General features: G+C 34.7%; 1 protein-coding gene across 2 annotated transcripts in view; it reads right to left on the reverse strand.

Moving 5' to 3' along the window:
* Positions 1-20,020, reverse strand: part of Zc2hc1a (zinc finger C2HC-type containing 1A) — a 42,841-nt gene that overhangs the window by 13,583 nt on the left and 9,238 nt on the right. For both annotated transcript variants that reach the window (XM_036178485.1, XM_036178486.1), the window contains exons 2-7: positions 17,364-17,440; positions 15,136-15,252; positions 9,760-9,901; positions 7,879-8,027; positions 6,174-6,273; positions 5,620-5,719 (exon numbers count right to left, since the gene is read on the reverse strand). In XM_036178485.1, coding sequence (XP_036034378.1) covers positions 5,620-5,719; positions 6,174-6,273; positions 7,879-8,027; positions 9,760-9,901; positions 15,136-15,252; positions 17,364-17,440 — 685 coding nt within the window. The remainder of the gene's footprint in view (positions 1-5,619; positions 5,720-6,173; positions 6,274-7,878; positions 8,028-9,759; positions 9,902-15,135; positions 15,253-17,363; positions 17,441-20,020) is intronic.

The following is a 20,020-nucleotide window of genomic DNA, read 5'->3' on the forward strand; positions in this document are numbered from 1 at the left end:
CAGGAGAACGGTTAAAGTCATTCTGATGTTCCAGTCTATTCATCAAAGTTGGTGGTAATAGTATGCACATAGCGGTATGCACATTACAACCTTCAGTAATTGTCTTAAACAATTTCTACAAGTCTTTGAGATTAAAATTTATCTTTAGTTTAAAACATTATAAGAAAAATCCAATGACTTCAAACTCTAATTGGTTGTTTTTTATGCTTTGAGTTGTTAAATGTTAAGTAATTGTCAAAGCAATACTGTCACAGACACTGTCTTTAAAAAGGCATTTGTGACTTATGAAGAAGGAATGAAATCTGTCTCAGAGAAATAGTTACAAAATTTAGATTTTAAGAAAACTTCAGCTTAACACACTTAAGGCTCTGGGTTTAACTCAGCACCACACACAACACACACCAACTGTAAGTATATTTTAAATAAAAACAGATTCTTTAATTATGGTAACAAGTGTAAATGCTGCATGTGAATCAACAAATAAAAATGAGATACATAGAATGGGATAAAAATCTAAGGTAGTTATCTAAGGTGACTGTTTCCTGTTCTCTATATACAGGAGGGTTGAGAATATGCTTACATTGTGAAAACCTAATTGAAAGGTGGGCGGGCCCCAGAGATGACTTCTGCCAGATATGTGAGTTACAAATTCAACCCACTATAATATATAAAATATAAACTCACTATATAAAAACTTATATAGTGGCCATATAAATGATGGTTTTAGGCAGACACAAAATTCAAATGTTTCTTAAACTAAATATTAGTAAATGTGATTGGGGCTAAAGGCAAGCATATGTTCTGCTACAATCTCCTATTGTTAGGTTGTGTACATAAACTAAACTTTATAATTATCAATCAATTATCAAGATCTTATTCAGCACTTCTCTGAATTTTCAAAGGATTCATAGCTGAACGGCCATCTGAGGAAATAATTGGAAATGATCTCAACCAATTCCTGATGAAGTAAATTTCAACTTAAGGAAAGTTCCATGTTTACTGCTGATATAAAAATAAGTCTACTGAGAAATAAATCTCCCTGCTTATGAGGAGCCTTTAATTGCAGAAAATAGCACAGATTGTTCATAATCAACATACGATTTCAGGCATTATACTGGAAAACAATACCAGGTGGCATTTGTTATATTGTGGATCTCTGTAGTTAGGAGAGATCATTCAAAGCTCTAGAATGATCCATATATATTATAATACCTATATTTTACATATTATATATAAATTTTAATTCATCACATATAGTTTCATATAACAACTCCACAATAAAGAAATCACCCTAATACAATAGATTCAATCATTTTTAACCCACACAACAAGTTAGCTTTGTTTCTGTAAAACAAAGAGGTTTCTGGGTTGGCAAGATGGCTCAACAGATAAAGGTGCATTCAGCTAAGCGGGATGACCTGAGTTCAATCCCTCGAGTGTACATGGTGGAAAAAGAACACCTGCTTCCCACAAGTTGTCTATGACTTCCACATGTATGCCTTGGTATGCACATGCACACACAAAATGAATAAACATAAAAGAAAAAATTTTAAAGGAACACGTTTCTACCATATAAAAACAAGAGACATTTGTTTTCTACTAATTGGATATAATAAAACATTAAAAATTCAATTTTTTATTAAAAGATGTTCTCCAGGGCTGGGGAGATGGCTCAGTCAGTAAACTGCTTGCTGTACAAGCACGAGGACAGGAGTTCGAATCCCCAGAAACCCTGTAAAAAGCTGAACATCATTGTGTGCACCTGTCCTGGGTGATGACAGGAGAATCCCTCTAGCTCCAGCCAGCCATGCTAGCAGAATTTATGAACTAGGGGTTCAATGACAGACCCTGTTTCAGAAAATGAGAAGATAAAGGCAATCAACACTGACCTCACGCCTACACACACACATCCACACACACTCACTAATGTTCCTTACAGGTACTCTATAGCTGTATTTTTTAACCCATCTACTATGATCAATCTCTAGTTTTTTCCCCATAGTAACTGAAATTATTGAAAAACAGTAATTCAGCTATAGAAAATGTTATGCTCAGTATACATTTAAAATGACAAACATTAAGAAAATACAGCTTAAGCAGTGTCAGTTTTGTGATCTTATCCAAAGGTGACAATATTTAATAACTCAGTGTTGTATCATATTTCTGAATCTTTGAGAATTCAGGTGAAAATTTCTATTTGCATGTTTTATTTAAAATAATGTAGAAATTCACTACAGGTTATCTAGAATTATCACACATAAGAATTTTTTCAAGTCCAAATAGTAAAATATCATAATCTCAATATATGATAAGACTAGCATACATGAGTTAAGCATACTAAAGGTTATAAACAGCATGCTTGAAACAACTGTAGGATCATCAAGTGCTGACATTTATCAATCTCAGATAATGCTTGATACCTTCAATGTCACAGCTGACTAAATGTCTTAATCCCACCTTCACTTAATCCTGAATTAATGCAGAACTGAAGAAGATCGTTGGCATGCAAACTTTATGTAATTCTTCACCAGGACCACTGCTTTAGGATGAGCCAACAAGCTTATAGTTGATAAATTTATCAATTCATTAGTTTTATCACTCAACCCCTAAAAATGCCAGGAATTTAGTTAGGGTGCTTTTTTTGGGGTGGGGAGTTGTTTGTTTGTTTATTTTTTATTGTTGGTCCTGGCATCATGGTGTTTTACAGTTTATCAAGGAAACAATCAAATGAATCACTACTCCAAAACTTCTAAAACCGAAATGGTAGCTGGCACTAAACAGTTGTTGAGTAGTTCTAATACATCACAGGAACACAGTGATACTCCCATTAATATAGTCAATCTATTGACCAGAAGTAAACAATAATACTCCTGTTCAAGTAGAAGGCTCTTCCATATGGGCAATTGGAATCTGAACACATATGACTGCCAGTTTAATATGATATGGGGTAGCCAAAGGGAACAATTTTCATGGCATGATAAGCAGTGTTCAAAATCTCTGCCTGTTAGTAAACAATTTTCTTAGGAATTATCTAAATGTTGGTTAGGTTTTTCACAGCAGTATTCAAAGTCTAAACACAGTCACAAAGAGGTGTTAGAGAGATATTCTGTTACATACCTACCTACTGGCACAGTAGAATACAAGAGCCTGAGTTTCTGACTCCATGATCAGTGTGCTCACTCACTCACTATTGTGTGCTGTTTCTCTGTCTTTCTCTCTCTTGATTCTTTGTGTATATGGAGTTCTCACGTATGTGTGTACATTGATTATTTTTGGATGTGTGTGGGTGCATGTGTGCCTGTGGGTGTGCATGCATGTGTATATACAGGCTTAAGGAGGACTGAGGTTGGTATCAGGAATCATCCTTGGCTGTCTGTTCTTCCACCTTATTCATTGAAGCAGGGTCTCTCAATCAAGCCCAGAGCTATTGGTAAGGATAGTCTTGTTAGCCAGCTTAATCTGGGAAATGCGAAGCCACCTCCAGGGCTGGAATTACAGGCAGACTGCAATGCCCATTCAGTGCTGCATGGCTTCTAGGGTAAGAACCCTAGATCTCATGCTTGGACAGCATGTACTTTAACCACTGAACCATCTCCCCAGCCCCCAAATTGTTTTTGAAAAATTGTACTAGCCAGCTTCATGTGCACAGCCTACTTAAATGAAATACAACTTAATAAGACCAAAGAGAAAATCATCAGTATAACAGAAGAACTGAAAAATATTGCCTTCCAACTTATAATCAACTATAACCAAAATACTAAATAGACCAGAGCCCAAGTAAAAGCAATTCTCTCTGCTATAGTAAAATGGCTTTGTAGAATTAACTGCTATGTCTATGCATTATTATGTAATGAGTTTACCAGAGATTAAGACAATAATAAATTAGTATTGTTTAGCTTTGTTAACCACCAGAAGATGAAATAAGAAAAAGACACTTAATTTATTGTACTTTGTTAGCATATTGTTAGTTGAGTTTTGTTCCTTTTCTATTCTGTAGTCTTGATTACTTGTTTTCTTTTTGATGATGCTTGGAACTGAACTCAACGCTTTGCACATGCTAGGCAACTGTCCCATCACTAAGCTGTATTGTCATCACATTAAACTTTTTTTGTGTATGGATATGTGATATTTGTGTGTATGTATACACATATTGGTGTGTCTAAGAGTAGGCACACATGTGCCATGGTGCACGTGTGAGGCTAAGAAGACAACATCAGGAAATGGTCCTCACCTCTGCCTTTCTGCCACAAGTCCCTTGTTTACTGCTATGTATCTCAGGCTAGCTGGTCCATGAGCTTCCAGTGATTCTCCCGTTTCTGCCTCCCATATCCCCGGCAGAATGATGGGAATACAGTTATGTGTATCGTCATGCCTGGGTCTTACATGGGTTCCAGGATTTGAACTCAGGTACTCTTAAATGGCAAATGTTTTCCCCACTGACTCATCTCCCAGATTCGAAGTCGTTGTATGCCTTGGATTTCCTCTGCTGTCTGAATTGAGTGAAGAAAAGATGGCTAGTGACAACTGGCAATTGTTCCTCTGTAATTGTCTTCATGAAAACTAACGACCATGAGTCAGAGATAAAGCATATTTGAAAATAATGTGAGCTGTTTTTTTAACCAACCACATATGTAAAAAAAGGACTAAATCATCTGTACTGATGGTTTTATACCAATTCCTTACCCTTGTGATTCATTAACAGAGAGGAATGTAAATCTTTAGAATGTGAAAATAAATATTTAGATAATAAACTAATATTATCAAAAATGTTTCCACCATTGCAATGGATCATTGAAAGTAGAAGCTTTTTCACTAAAGGACATCTGTATAAAATGACAGACATATAGGAAAAATAAAACTATTCGTAAACAGTCTTACCTAAACTGATAATTCAGTATATTTTTGCTTAACATATTTTTAGTTCCAGTTCTATCGTACTACACTTCATACACTGTAGGTATACAATAGGAAATTCCATTTTGAATTTTGGACCCTACATTTTTCTTCTCATAGCAAAATCATTATGAAAATGCATTTATAAATATCTTCATGGTTGCCAAATATCTTTATATTTTTATATATATTATTCCATCAAAACTATACATTTAGGTGATTTTTATACATCATTATAAAATAGGCGATTTTTATACATTACAATAAAAACATTTAACTGTTTTCTACTCAAAGAGATCTCAATCAGCACCTGGCTCTTCCTAAAAGTTACACAGCTTTAAACAAATCTGATTCTGAGTTACTCCATGACGATTTAGTGAGGACTTAAATTAAATCCTATCGAAATGTGCAGCACAATGTCTGAAATACAGTCTTCAAAATATGACAGCTATTACTATACCTTTAATATTTTCCATGATTTCTTAGATGTCCCCAAAACACAACTGTTCACTCAATCACACGCACACAACTTTAAGGATCTTGATGAATACCAACTATATTTTTCTGAAACTGTTATATTGAGATTTTTCAATAGCATTACTGAACACCTCCTTACAAGCAATATGCTAAAAGAAACAAATAAACTAAGAAAAAAGATTAAGGACAAACACAAAACACTGATAAAATTTAAACACAGCACCAATATCACATTCAACATACACTTACCCTGCCTGAGGGGCTGCTATTGCTTTATGAGAAGGAGATAAGGTCTGAAGTTTGTTTCCCAGAGAACTGTTAACTGAAGATGCTTTACCCGAAGGCACACCTTATAATAAAAGAGGTAACAGTTTTAAGAACAGTCTGGAAGACAAGTCATACAAAACAGAGACTCTAACAAGGAAAACGGTTCCCTATCACCACTCTTTGTGCCTATAGTTATAAATAATTTACAACCACTAATGAGGAATATGTTCATTCTCATTTTTATCTCACTTTAGGTGATCTTCTCTAAGCTGTGAGCACTTGTCTTATAGAAACAGCTGTCAAGTTCAGGTACAAGAAGTCCTACAAACACTGTGGCCTTTCAAGTAAACCAGAAAAGAACTTGGTTGTAGAAGCGACTCAACCCTATTTCAGTTTTACCCAGAAAGAATTCCTAATCTAAATTTCTTACTTATTATTTTTCTAACCATCTAGATAAGGCCACTTTCCTCATTTCCTTATCAACTGACATCGTTTCCTTTGTTTGTTTATCTAGTTTGCCATACAGAGCTCATTACCTACAACAGTTTTGTTAGTAGTGCTTGGTTGTGGTAGTCGGGAAGATCCTGATGATGTAGTTCCAGGAGAATTTGACTTTTTAAGTGGAGATGGCTTATACTAAAATAATGAAAATTTAAACAAAAAAATCAATGTCATTTTGTTATCAAGGAGCGCAAACTAGTAATTTAACATCTCAGAAGACCTAATGACAGAAATTTTATTTTATAAGAAAAGGCTATATAGGACAGATGGTGGTGACTGTTATGCAGCAATCTGAATACATTTAGTAATACAGAGAATACACTTACATATGGTTAAGGTAAGTGTCCACACTTATAAAATAAAGTACTCTAATACAGAAATCAATAAAGTTTATTTCTGACAAAAATGTTTGAGTAGACCAATTCTTCTACAAAAACTGTAAATGTCTCAGGAAACTACAAATAATATTTACAATGACATGAAAACCATTTTAAAGCACTGAATTTTAGCTTAGCTAAGAAGAAACTGCAATTTCCACCCCATCTGAGATTGTAGCAAACACCTGCCAGCACAGAGATCAGATGGACAAATCAAGGTTAGTCAGATAAACTGACAGCAATTGATTTAATCTGAAATGTCTCCAGACAGACCGTGTCAGAGTTAGAAAGGCGATGAAAACAAAGCAGAAGAGGGAAAAGCAGCAGAACGGTGTGCATGTGTTTGTGTCCATGAAAGTAACTGCAGGCAGCAGCCTGAAAGACCTAAGGCAGTTTACTACAAGAATTGTATTTCATCTATCTGTCCAAACAAACAGCCCAGGGTGCTTGGCAGACAAATGAAAAAAAAAAAAACAACTAATTATAGGCTAGTCTATAGACTGGCAAAAGCATATATTTAAGTTAAAGAAAGAAAATGTGAACAAAACTAAGAATCATAAGTTGAAATAACTAAATCATCAGGAAAAAGACACTTTAAAGAACCAATAAATAAGCAATTGTATATTATAGATTACAATTGTAGACATCACTACAATCTAAGAAAATTTCCAAGTATGTAATATACAAGAGATAAAATTAACATAAGAAATAGAAAATACTATAATCAAAGCTAAAGATTTTAACAAATCTTCTAAATTGGTGTGAAAAATCAAAAGAAATGTCAAAGTGAAAAATCAAAAGAAATGTCAACAGGACTCAATTAGTTCAGTCTGGCATTTATAAGTCTCAACACACAACTGTAGAACAAACACTTTATTCCAGATGCCATGTAGCATATACCATAAGACCACATACAACATAACAGAACACATTTTAATAGTATAAAAACTTTGGCAAATACAGCCTCAAACTAAAACAGAATTAAAAATAAACAAAATGTATCTATAAACATTATAATTATCTGCCAATAAATAATTCACTTGAAATGAACTGTAAGTAAAAAGATGAAAATTAGAATATATTTTAAACTGAATAAAAAAGATATATAAAATGCAATTTAGCAATACTAAAAAAAGGAATGAAGTCCCTACTAAACGAAATACCTTTCAAATAAATTAATTTGTGCTATTTTTTTCTCAAGTAGTCATTCAAATTTTGTATCAAAGCCCTTAGCAATAACACATCCATTTTACCTGATGGAAAACCTATATTTTAATTTTATAAGTCATAAACATAAAACTATGAATCTCAAAGAGGCACATTCTCACTAATTTGGAGAAATAATTTAAATCGTGCATTTCACCTGTGGCCGAGAAGCTGGCTTTCCTTTGGAATCAGTAGAAAATTTGCCTTTATTACTAATGCGTGCTGCCTGTTCTTTACAAAAATTGATATGTCTATCTGCTGCATTTTCATTGAACCTCCTCTGGCAATACGGACACTGAATGTAATCTAGAGCACATCAAAGAAGAAAGCAGTTAGCAACAGAACACCTGTAATGGACATTAGGACTTGTAGGATAGTAGTTCAAGACAAATAAATAATAGAAATAATGGCATCTTATAAGCATGGCTCCCATTCTCATACAGTATCCAACTTGGCTGACCTAAACTTAGTAAAGATATTTTTTAAAAAGTCCAAAAATCAATTCTATCTCCTGCATTTCAATCAATTTGAAGAAAATGGAAGAAAAAAGAATAAAAAATAAAAGTGCCAGTAAAAAAGAAACAGTCAAAGAAAAATATTTGCTTTCATCATGGTTATAAACTGTATATGGCACTTAAACAGTAAAAAAAACATTAAAATAGAAACTCATGTACAGATTAAACTAAAAAATCTTTAAAAAAAAAAAAATCAATAAATAGGTAAACAGACTGCCGAGAAACTTATTTTCTAAAATGTGGTCCTAAGAAATGGAAGAAATAATTTAAAAATCAAACCTTCATTGACACAATTCATCAGTCAATTCAAATTTCAGAAAAATTTTTCTACTTATTAGTGGAACAGTCTAAAATAATTAGCAACAATCTGTATGGCAATTGCAAACACTGAAAGAATTCCTACAGCCCAGATTATCCTGATAAGCTGGTACTCCTTCATGACTTACATAGATATGAAAAGCCTTAGAAGACAAGGTGGTGTAGTATGAAAATGTCGTTAAGGCAGGATGCTCAACTTCATAGAACATAATGTACACTAAGAAGGGATCTAGGCAGCCCGGTTTGATTATCCCAGAAATGCACAGAATCATTAATACCTCAGGAGTTGACAAATTATAGCTTATAAATGTAATCCGGTCTGCCTATCACCCGTTTTTTGAAAATAAAGTTTTTTTTTTTTTTTTAAATATAACTCTACCCACCCATTTACATATTATTCATGGCTTATAACAAGAAAAAGCTAAGTAGTTCTATCAACAGCCTTCACGATATTCAATACTTAATTACAACTGGGTCTTTTACTGAAATGGCTGGCAAATGTCTCTTCTAGAATAAAACGTTTAATCACATCCAGGTTTCTAAAGAACATTCTCTTTACTAGGAGTAAACTCCAATCTAGATCACCAACTCAATTTTAATGTGGCTGTTTACATTAAAATAACAGCCTGTTGACAATGCTCTAATATCCAACAGCAAAATGTAAATTCTACTACTTTAAATCTATCTCAACATCTCATATGTATTTATTACAATTGTTTTACTTTGACAGTAATTAACTTCTAGTTTCCAAGTAGAAACTGTAATATATCTTTTTTTGAAACATAATTTAGGTAATTAGTTTATATCACAGGTTCTGGATTAATTATATATTTTAGAAATAGAACTTTCTTTTCAGGTAAGGTACCAAAGAACCAAGCAACGTTAACTATTGGAATCCTAATAAATGTGTAATGAGCATGACTGACTTTTCTATATTATTAATATTTTACATTTATAATTTTTAAGACATAAAGCTTATGTTTAAATAAAAGCATTGTGATAAAAAGTAATGTGTTTTTATTGCTCTGTAAGGATTTATCTTTAAATCTAAGTGCTTGAATTATCACCATTATTTGACACCAAAGTATTTCAAGATTATGTCTTTGGGTTTCAGCATAAAAATTATTTTATACCAACTGAAGAAGTAAATCCTGTCATTCTTTGCCCACATGCACAGTGGTGTCTGTCATCACTAGTCCACATACCAGGGTCATAGGAAGGTGGAGGAGGAGGAGGAAGTTTACCCCCCTCTTTAAGTGCCTGATCAAGGCCTTTTGCTGCTCTTATGGTGGCAATGAATTCTTCATGCTTCCTTCTCCAATTAGATGGCTTCTTTGGTGGTTCTGGCTAAAAATAAGGAAAAAGCAACATCAAAATATACTTTTTATACAGTGAAATAAAAGTTCAGGTAAAGCCATATTACGTGAAATGGTTTCTTAGCAGGAGTCCATCAGTGATCTTTCGCAAATTAAAAATCTGCAATCACACTGTGCAGCTTTTAAATACAATTCTCCTTGAGGCAGACACTGTTAACGTCCTGACGGGTGTGCAGCTATTTGTGCGACTACTCTGACTTTCCCCTTTCTCAGCCTTTCTCCAGTAAAATGGGCTGGAACTAAAGGGTTTCAACGGCTTTAGAGGAAGGAAATAGTCACAGTGGACGTCGCTGGATTTTCTTTTATGAGTGAGATGCTGTCATCATTTCACTGAGTTTCTGTATTTATTCTGTGAATGGATCATATTCCTAGTCGACTTTTTTTCCCTGGCTTGTAGGCTTCTGGAATAATTTTTCCTAGGTAGAGAAGAAATTATTCTTTTTCTCTCCAATTCCTGTGGACCTATATGCAGAATTATTTGAAAACAGTCAATTTACTATTTTCTGTTGGGTTTGTTTGCGTGTGTGGTTTTTTTTTTTTTTTTTTTTTTTGCTTTGTTTCTTTAATTATTATTCATTGTGTATTTTATTCATTCTGGTATATACTGTGACATAAAGAGTTCAACTGATTATTAAAAAAAAAAAAAGCATGCTGTAGTTTCTGTACCCTTTGACGCCCTACTCCACCCTACCCCAATACTGAGATAAAACATTCACCATCAACTAAACACATGAGTGTATATCTATACCATTCCATTGCTTTGACGATCCTTGTTTGAGAACTAAGATTTTAAACTCTAAAACCTTATGGCATTATTTGATATTTAACAAGGTAATCTTAATTCATGGCCATTTCCCAATCTTTTCCTTATTCTTATACATGCACTTTCTGTATCATCTTTATAATTGGCTTGTCATTAAAAATAAAAACTATTAGTTTAACTAGAAAAATGTAACATTTTTTTCATAAATAATCTAGGGAACCTAATCTTTACTATGCTGAATTGACCTATGTAAGTACATTTTTTTTATGTTATCTCAATTGAATAAGTATTCATTTGCTTCTTTTAGTATTACAAGTATTTTTCATAGAATGCTTCCTCTTTATTGTAAAATGTATTTCTAAATAATCTTACACCTTGTGTAGCTTTTCTACACAAGATTCATCATGACTTAAGAGACCATTAAGTATATCAAACCTAGTATTTTTGTAAATTTCCCAATTTTACTTTATTGTCTTACTGTCCATAGTAATTTCTCAGTTGATTCCCTTATTTTCAAGTATGTCATAATTGCCATATGCACAGTTTCATTTTGTTTCTTTAAGTGTATCAGCTGGCATCTCAAGTATTGGTTGTGTAATTGAACCAGCTCCTGACTGGCTAAGTCTACCACTTCTGCAATCTATCCACTAACCATGATGCTGGCTGACATTAGTCCAACTATTCTTAATGTCTTTATTTTTAAAATCAGGAAAATGCATTCAATCAAAGTAAAAAGATTGTTATTTAAAAATACAAATGCAAAGCTAAAGAAGAATTAAAACCCCAATTCCCAGGCCTAGGCTCTGGTCATGCAGCATATGTACAGGCCTAGACTGAAATGTGTAGTTCTCACACCTCATCCATGAGGTATCTCTTCATAGCAGATGGAGACTCATACAGAGATCCACAACTGAAGACAACAGGTGACTGTGGTAACCAACCCCAACTAATACAGCCATTAGGCAACCCACTATCCCTAAGCCTCAGGGATAATCACAGAAAAGGGGACAGAAAGATAGTAAGAGTCGGAGGAACAAGACACCTGCTGCAAGACAGTGCCCACTAGACAAGACAGGAGAACTGCATCCATACAAACTAAACAATATGCTTGCCTCAAGAAGACTAGCATAATGACAATACCAGCTGACATATCAGAGTAGATGGGAAAAGCCCTAAGTTAAGAGCTACAGATAGTTTGTGGCTGCCGAGAGAGGAAGAATCCATTTTCTCCAGGGATGAGCTCCTATATAATGCCAAGAAGTCAACCCTGGACACATGTATATCTGAGCAATGCTAAATGGACTCAGTAAGTTGTACATATACATGTGTGTGCATGTAGTGTCCATATAACAATTAAAGAAGACATCATGAATTTGGAAGGAACTGCTGGGGAGGAAGGGCGAGACCAGGAGTATTGTGTACACAGTGCTGATGTATGAAGTTCTCAAACTCACCTACAAATTAAAAATAGCAAATGATGCATCATTCTTACATGAAACAATATAAAAAGAAAACCTTTGCCAAAAAATCTGATAATTAACATAAAATGGAAAGTATCTTTACAAAACAAAACAGCAACCAGTAAAAAGTCACAAAACTTATATCTGGTTTTAAAAAGTAAATTTATTGTTTAAAAATTTTCCCACCAAAAATTTCCAAGGCCCACATGCCTATACTACTGAATTCTTTTAAAGTGTAACAATAAAGCAATATTCCCAAAAGACTTTTCAAGAGTAACAAAAACTTCGTTAAAAGAAAAATTATGAATCTACTTCATTCATGGATATATACACAAAAATCTTATATTAAGACTTTCTTATTTTACAGTTAAATGGAGACATTTATCTGCTCCACAGTATCAGTCATCTAATGTCAAGGTGTACTCGTCTTTTCTACTTGTTTTCTATACAGACAGATCTTTGTATCAATGAAAGCTAACAGCCTTCGTATTACTTGTCACTGAATGTATTTGGTTTTTCTGGTGTGGCACATAGGTCCATGAATGAAGCTGTGTGAAGAGAATTCTGAGCGCTTGTGAGAAACTCCAAGTAAACAAGACAGGAGTCTTGTAACCTTTGGTCCTCAAAAACATGGGTTTTTCTTGGAATTATTTCTGAGGTGTAATAATAGGAGTGGGTTTCACTTTGGATTAACCACCATCTTATCCAGTATTACACAGATGATGTTTCCAAGCACAGGCTGCCCTCCTGACTATATTTAGCCTAAACTCATGTGATTTAACCCCTGTGACTGTATACAACTTGACCTCACGTGAACTTTGTTCACATGACCTTGCTCTACCCTCAGAATGCCCTCAGAATATAAACTGTCTGATGCCCTAAATAAACTTGGCTACTGCATGAGACGTTAGTCCACCTCATTTTTAGGCTCCGGTCTCCTGGTTCACACCACCAACTATAGCTGCAGTACTGATGCAGCTACTTAGAAGAGATCTGAGGGAAGAAAAGCACAAGGAAACTGCTAAGCTACAGGAAACAACTCTCTTCTTGGGGAGGAACATGCTACTGTAACTAAGGCTCTGTGTACTGCAAGTACTTGCCTCTTACATGTCTATGAATAGAAGACCACTGCTGTGACCCTCCCCCCCGCACTGTTCAAGCAACCACTTTTACAAAGACACCCACTTTCTAATTGGGCCTCTTACCTTCAGGAAGGGTTCTGAAACCCTCTAGCACAGGGCCTGTTCCACTCTATTCCCCATCTCCCCACTTTCTCCTTTCTGGCTTCTGTTCATCTGTAGCCCTGCCCATTCCAGATCCTACCAATACAAGTTGGCATGATTTATCTTGTGTCTAACATGGTGTAGTTATTAATTAAGTTACATACCCTTAAAGAACTCACCTTAGAGAAATTACCTTTAAGATGAAAAGACCCCCTCATGTGTACGGTGTCAGATTCTTAGCCACAGAATCCCATAAACTTCCTACAATTTCTTTTTGGGGTAATTTAGGCTGGATTTCAATTGCTTTAGGCAATTCTTTATTTTGTTTTTTTTTTTTTCAAGACAGGGTTTCTCTGTTAGTTTTGGTGCCAGTCCTGGATCTCACTCTGTAGACCAGGCTGTCCTTGAACTCACAGAGATCCGCCATGCTCTGCCTCCTAAGTGCTGGGATTAAAGGCTTATGCCACCACCGCCCGGCTAGGCAGTTCTTATACATATAATCTGTGCATAATGTCCTGTCTTTAATTTTACCAAAACTAAAGTGTATTCTACTGTTTAGGTGCCTGTGATTTTGTAGGATTTCCTTGATACAAATAAATACAGTAAGAAGTATACTACAATACACCAAAAGAATGCAGGAAGCATGACTTTATACACCTATACCATTCCTTTATCTCATATAAAAGCTTTTAGACATCCTGCAAAGGCTTAAACATAAATGGAGAAGTAACTGTCATTCCTAATGAGTAGTTAAAAAAGCTATTTTTACTTCCTTCTTTTGTATGGTTTGATATGTTAATATTAGATTATTAAAATTACAGTCTCTCAAAAACAAACAAAAAAAAGAAGTATAATACAATGTTAAAGTCTTCTAATTGCTTTTCAAACTTCAGTATGTATATGACTCACCCAAAAATCTTGTGAACAGCAGATTTTAATATATGAGGCCCAAGATTCTGCATTTCTAACAAGTTCTCAAATAATGCTGCTATTAATACACTATGGACCACACTTTAGGGGAGGAACAAGCAATAAACTACTTAGTATAGTTTTCACTTTGCTTTTATTGTTAGAGTGCTTAAATAAAAATTTTCTAAACGCAAAGTAACATCTGAATATTACAATCTTACATAATGTCCACAATAACCCCGTAAGACACTACCTCTATCAACACTGTACAACTGTACATACTGGTTTACGCTTCCTAGTCAAGTCTCACATCTTCCCTGCAAATATTCACAGACAGCTGAACAAAAATAAACATTTGATTAGCTTAGGTTCAAATAACTTTTTTCTAAGAAGATGAGCTACTGGACACAGGTGCTGGGAACTGAACCTGTGGTTCCTCCGGAAGACAACCAAGTACTCTTAATTGCTAAGTTATCTCTCCAGTCCCAATTTAGCTTAAAAAAAAAAAAAAAAACCACTTTATTAAATTTAATCTGTTATGTAAATTAACTCACAATGAAAGCATTACATAGCTAGTTTAAGGAAGCCAGTCAAATACTTGTCTGGTTTCAAACTAGCTCATAATGAAGTTCTATACCTGTGTAGTTTTCCATATAGTTTTACACTTCCGATCAATGACATTTTTATTCATTCATGTTTTTCATTAAAATAAGATTTAGGTTTCTGATATTTATTCTAAACACACAACATGGAATTATGTTTACTCTATCCAGAATACCATTCATTACTCATTTGATTTTTCCAGTAAGTGTAATAACAACATTTCTAGTGTTCCGAAGCTTATAGTTACCCTGGGTTTAAGAGGTTTGACTGTGGGGATGTCAGTGCCTTCAGCTCTTTGCCTGCTGGAATCAAAAGTCTTCCTTTTTTTAGTGGCAGTTTTCTGGCAAATGGGTCCATGCTTTTTCTGTTAAAATGAAGAAATGCAGCATAATATTTTCTTTTCTACAGAAGAGAAGATGGAAAACTAAAAATTCAGTCCAGCTTATATACCACATTAAAAAAACCCAGAGGGAAAAGTTCTATCTTTCCTTAATTAAGCTTACACACACACACACACACACACACACACACACACACACACACACACACACACACACACACATACCCTACCTACCTTTCAGGAAACTATAAAGAAATGCTCTCCTAAAATTTCATCAGAAGTCACTTAATGTTCCAGTTTTCACTGTTGCTAAGAATAAGCAATAATGAAACAATTCAAAGATACTTCAGTGGAAAGTCCTTAATAAATACAAAACATAAACACGAGAAAAACCATGTGAGGGGAGAATGATTCAGTCTTGGGATTACAAAAGTTACCCCACTGGTAGTTGGATTACATATGGTAACATAAAAAAAAGATGAATACAACACTAACCCAAAATAATGAGCAGAGTGGTCAAATTTGTGTCCTTCCCAGACAATTATCCATTTTCTCCTAGAACTCAAAACTTTTTCCTCCATCTAGAACTCAAGCTTGCTTTCTTCCTCTAAGACTTTTCTTGTAGTATGTAATCATCTGTATCTAAATTTTGTTAATAAATGCTAACTCATTTGTTCATTTTAAGCACACACAGTTAAACTTATCTCAGCTAATCTCCAAATAACCGGTTCTCTAGAAAAACAAGAGTCTCCCTCCACTATAGAACGTTTGTCGACTGATGTCAGTGTACTGAATGCCCCTTTGTTCCTTTCGCATTTCAGTAAGTGCTCATGAAACGGGCACTGGGATGTCTGAGGAAAAAAGAAAAGAATTGGCCCATTTAGTACTGAAGCCAATCATGAACCCACCGTCTATTTGTATTTGTTTTTAGTTTTATTTCAATCAACACTGGACTACAAATGCTCTTAAATAAAAGGTTTGAAGATGTACTTGTATGTGTATGAGCATGTACTTTTAAATATGTATGTGTACCACATGCACGTCTGGTGTCTACAGAGGTCAGAAGAGGTTGTAGGGTCCCCTGGAAATGGAGTTACAGAGGGTTGTAAGACACTATCAACACAGGTCCAGGAAGCAGGACCTGGGTCCTTTGCAAGGGCACCAAGCGCTCTCAGTCGTTGGATCATCTCTTCGTCACCTAGAGTGAATTTTTAAACTATCTTTCTTTTTCTTCCTCTCTTGACACAGGGTCTTACACTAGAGCTCAGGCTGGCCTTAAATCAGGAGGAATGTTTTTTGTTTTCTTCTGTAGAAACTAAGTTGCATATTTTGAAAATACTTTGTGAAGAAATTGCTGAATGTACAGATAGTATTTCTAAATAATTACAAAAAAGCCATCATTGAGAAGGTATCTGTAATTGGAACATTTTCAAGCATTAATTCCTCCTTATCCTTAAGACAAGTAGCCTGCAAGATCCACAGTAGACTCTGCCAGAACTCCAATTAGTAGACTGATATTTTAAAAACATTAATATTAAATTACTAATAAAGGCACATTTTATTTGAGATTAAAGAAGATACAAAGACATAATTATTACTCTACATATACCTGAATAATTTTATCAATATTAATTAAACATGTTTCTATTCAATTTCTATATGATAAGCAGATGAAATTAACACATTTTTAGCTGGATTTTTATATTGTTAAAACAAAAAAAGCTTTGCTTTGGATGATTTCAAATACAGGAAGAAAATAGAGTGATCGTATTTATTCATCATACTGCTTAACAATTCCTCACATTTTAGCAAATAATCCTGTTCATGCAGTACTTTTAAAGCAAATTCTAGAGATTATAATATTTTGTTAATACATTCTCATTTATATTCATGAGTTATTTTGCCCTTAAATTTGTGTTTTGTGTTTCTGTCTCATATTCCTACTATTCCTACAAAGCTGGAAGATTTAATGTATAAAAGCAGAGCTCAGAAGTTCAGCCATTTTCAGAGGAAACTAATCTTCAAAGATTATCCTCTGAATCCTCCATAACTTTCGCACAACTGTCCTTAAGCATGAACCAATCTCACAAATCTACTAGGCTCCAATAGACACAGGCTAGACTCCACCTACTCACCAGTGCCAACGGAAAGAATGTTCTTCCACAAATCTTGCAGGGCAACAGTTCTCCAACCTGGACAACACCTCCATTTTCTAAAACATAAAATAATCCAATCAAAAATTTTTCACAACTCAAACTGCAAAATTTTAACTTTTAATGTTTCTCTTAGGTCTCAGAGGTGAGTTGGGAGCCTTATTTAAAAGTTGCACTTCAAAATGGGCAAAATTATCAATAAAATGGCCTAAGGCTTAGAGTTATCAGTGACCTAAAATACAACAGTACACACAAAACAATCATAATCCAAGGATAATCAAATTGATATTGTTGGAAACATAGTTTTCTTTTACTTATGTCTACTGTAAATACAAAGAATTCAGAATCAGATCTAACTTAATAGCAGCTCTTTAAGGCATGAAGAACTATCATTTATGAGTAAGTTAATCATCCTGAGCTTATATGGGAGCCTAGAATCAAAGGAATCTTGTTTTATTATCAACAGATAACACAAAATATAAATTCCCAAAGTTAAGATCATCAAGTTATACTGTGACCGGACTGGGAAAAAATTAATCAATAATAAGGAGATCATCTAGTTATGTAAACTGCATGTATCCTGTAAATTATTCATTTTCATACATACATATAATACTTACATTATAATCACCCATTAGACTGTTATACTGAAACTGGTCCCAGTTAATTAAAATGATAAATAGCTAGCTACAATCTGTATACTATGAAAGTATAATAGTACTACCATGGGACTGGGGATTTAGCTCAGTGGTAGAGTGTTTGCCTAGTAAGCGTAAGGCCCAGGGATCGATCCTCAGCTCCACAAAAAAAAAAAAAAAAAAAAAAACAACCATGTACCATCATACAAAGTTTATTGCTGAAATGATTCAAAAGAAAATGAAACTATGTTTTTGGGGACACTATGCAGCTGATCTATAAAATTACCCACATATCTTCCTGTTGAAATTTCACTGATTATGAAAGATCTTTATTTATATAAAGAGAAATTAGAACAAAATGGTCTGCTTAAAGTAACAAACTGAAAAAAAACCACACAATTTGACTCCATAAAATAGGTCCTTCAGTCATTAGGTGAGTCCACAGAAAAACAATAGAGTGATCCAAAGTAGAGCAGTCAGAAGGAACGCAAGCGCAGTCACAGAAGAGCTCTTGTTCTTGAGTTGCCTAGTACCCTACTGCCCTAGTTCAGGTGAGCAGTGACTATCTGGAATCTCAGGTGGAGGTGAGATGTCTGGACAGTAGTAAGCTGGACATTAGAAAAGCAAATCTAAGATTCACCTGATGTTTTCCTCCCCGGATACTGGCATTAAAATAACTTACTTAAGAGGAACCTCACCGACTGAACTATGAAAGCTGAAGTAGTTTCCATATAAAACCTCATTAAGTTCATTAAGATAAGAATGTCTTTAAATTAATAAGTCAAAGTAACAGAACATACTTAATAATCTTTTAAGCATCCTGAGTTTTCATATATTCTTTTAAATATGAAGCAATGATTTAAAAATTAAACTATAAATGCTAAAAAAAATGCACATAGTCCACTTGCGTAAAAGTATCTTTCTTTAGTTGTCCACTTATTAGGTCCATTTCAAAGCAAAACCTAATGATAATTTCTGAGGCAGCAGGTATGGCTTAGTGGTAGGTGCTTAGCATGCCCAAAGTCAGGTTTAATCACACTACACACACACAACACACACACACACACACACACACACACACACACACACACACACACACAAAAGCATATGCACATTCCTTTACCAGTTAACTATTCAGAAAAAAATGATGAATTCAATTCACTGATATGATCTGAATGGCTATTTGAGTATCTACTGTTTACCAGACACATACTGGAGCACAATGGTGAAAAACAGAATCATTGCTCTCATAAAACCAGCACTATCCACTTATTTATTTCTCTATTCACTCCAGCAAGAATAAAATCATGTCTCATGTTTTCAATAAAAAAACTTAAAACTTAATGGCTGCCATTGGTTTACCATACGATAAAATCTAATTTTGGGAATTAATTCTCTCAAGTTATCAAACACGTTAAAAATGTCTTTAAGGAAAAATCACTGACCTGAAGAAAACATAAAAAGGGATATATACAGCAGAAATAATCTTAGGCTGTGTGATACACTCCTACAATCCTGGCACCCTAGAGAGGCTATGATGTGAAGATCAGGGCTTTTAAGGCCAGTTTGGCTTTCTTGGCAAGACCCCGTTTCAGAGAGGAGGGGAAAGGTAATGTCTCAGTTAATTTTCTATTGCTGTAAATATACCATGGCCAAGACAATTTACAAACAAAGAGTTATTGGGGGCTTATGGTTGCAGTCCATTACTATCATGGCTGGGAGCATGGGAGCAGGCAGGTAAGCAGGCATGGTGCTGGGGCAGTAGGTGAGAATGATCATCTTTACACAACCACAAGGCAGAGAAGGGGGGAAGGAGGGAGAGAGGGAGGAGAAGGGAGAGAAGGAGAGAGGGAGAGAAGGAGAGAGGGAGGGAACGAGTGAGCACACAAGCTAACTGGGAATGGCATGGACTTTGAAAAGTCAAAGCCAGCCCGCAGTGAAATGTGCCTCCTCCTACAAGCAGACCACATCGTTCCCAAACAGTTCCAACTGGGGACCAAG

The sequence above is a fragment of the Onychomys torridus genome, chromosome 2 (assembly GCF_903995425.1).
Source record: "Onychomys torridus chromosome 2, mOncTor1.1, whole genome shotgun sequence".
In the NCBI taxonomy this organism is placed as follows: Eukaryota; Metazoa; Chordata; class Mammalia; order Rodentia; family Cricetidae; genus Onychomys; species Onychomys torridus.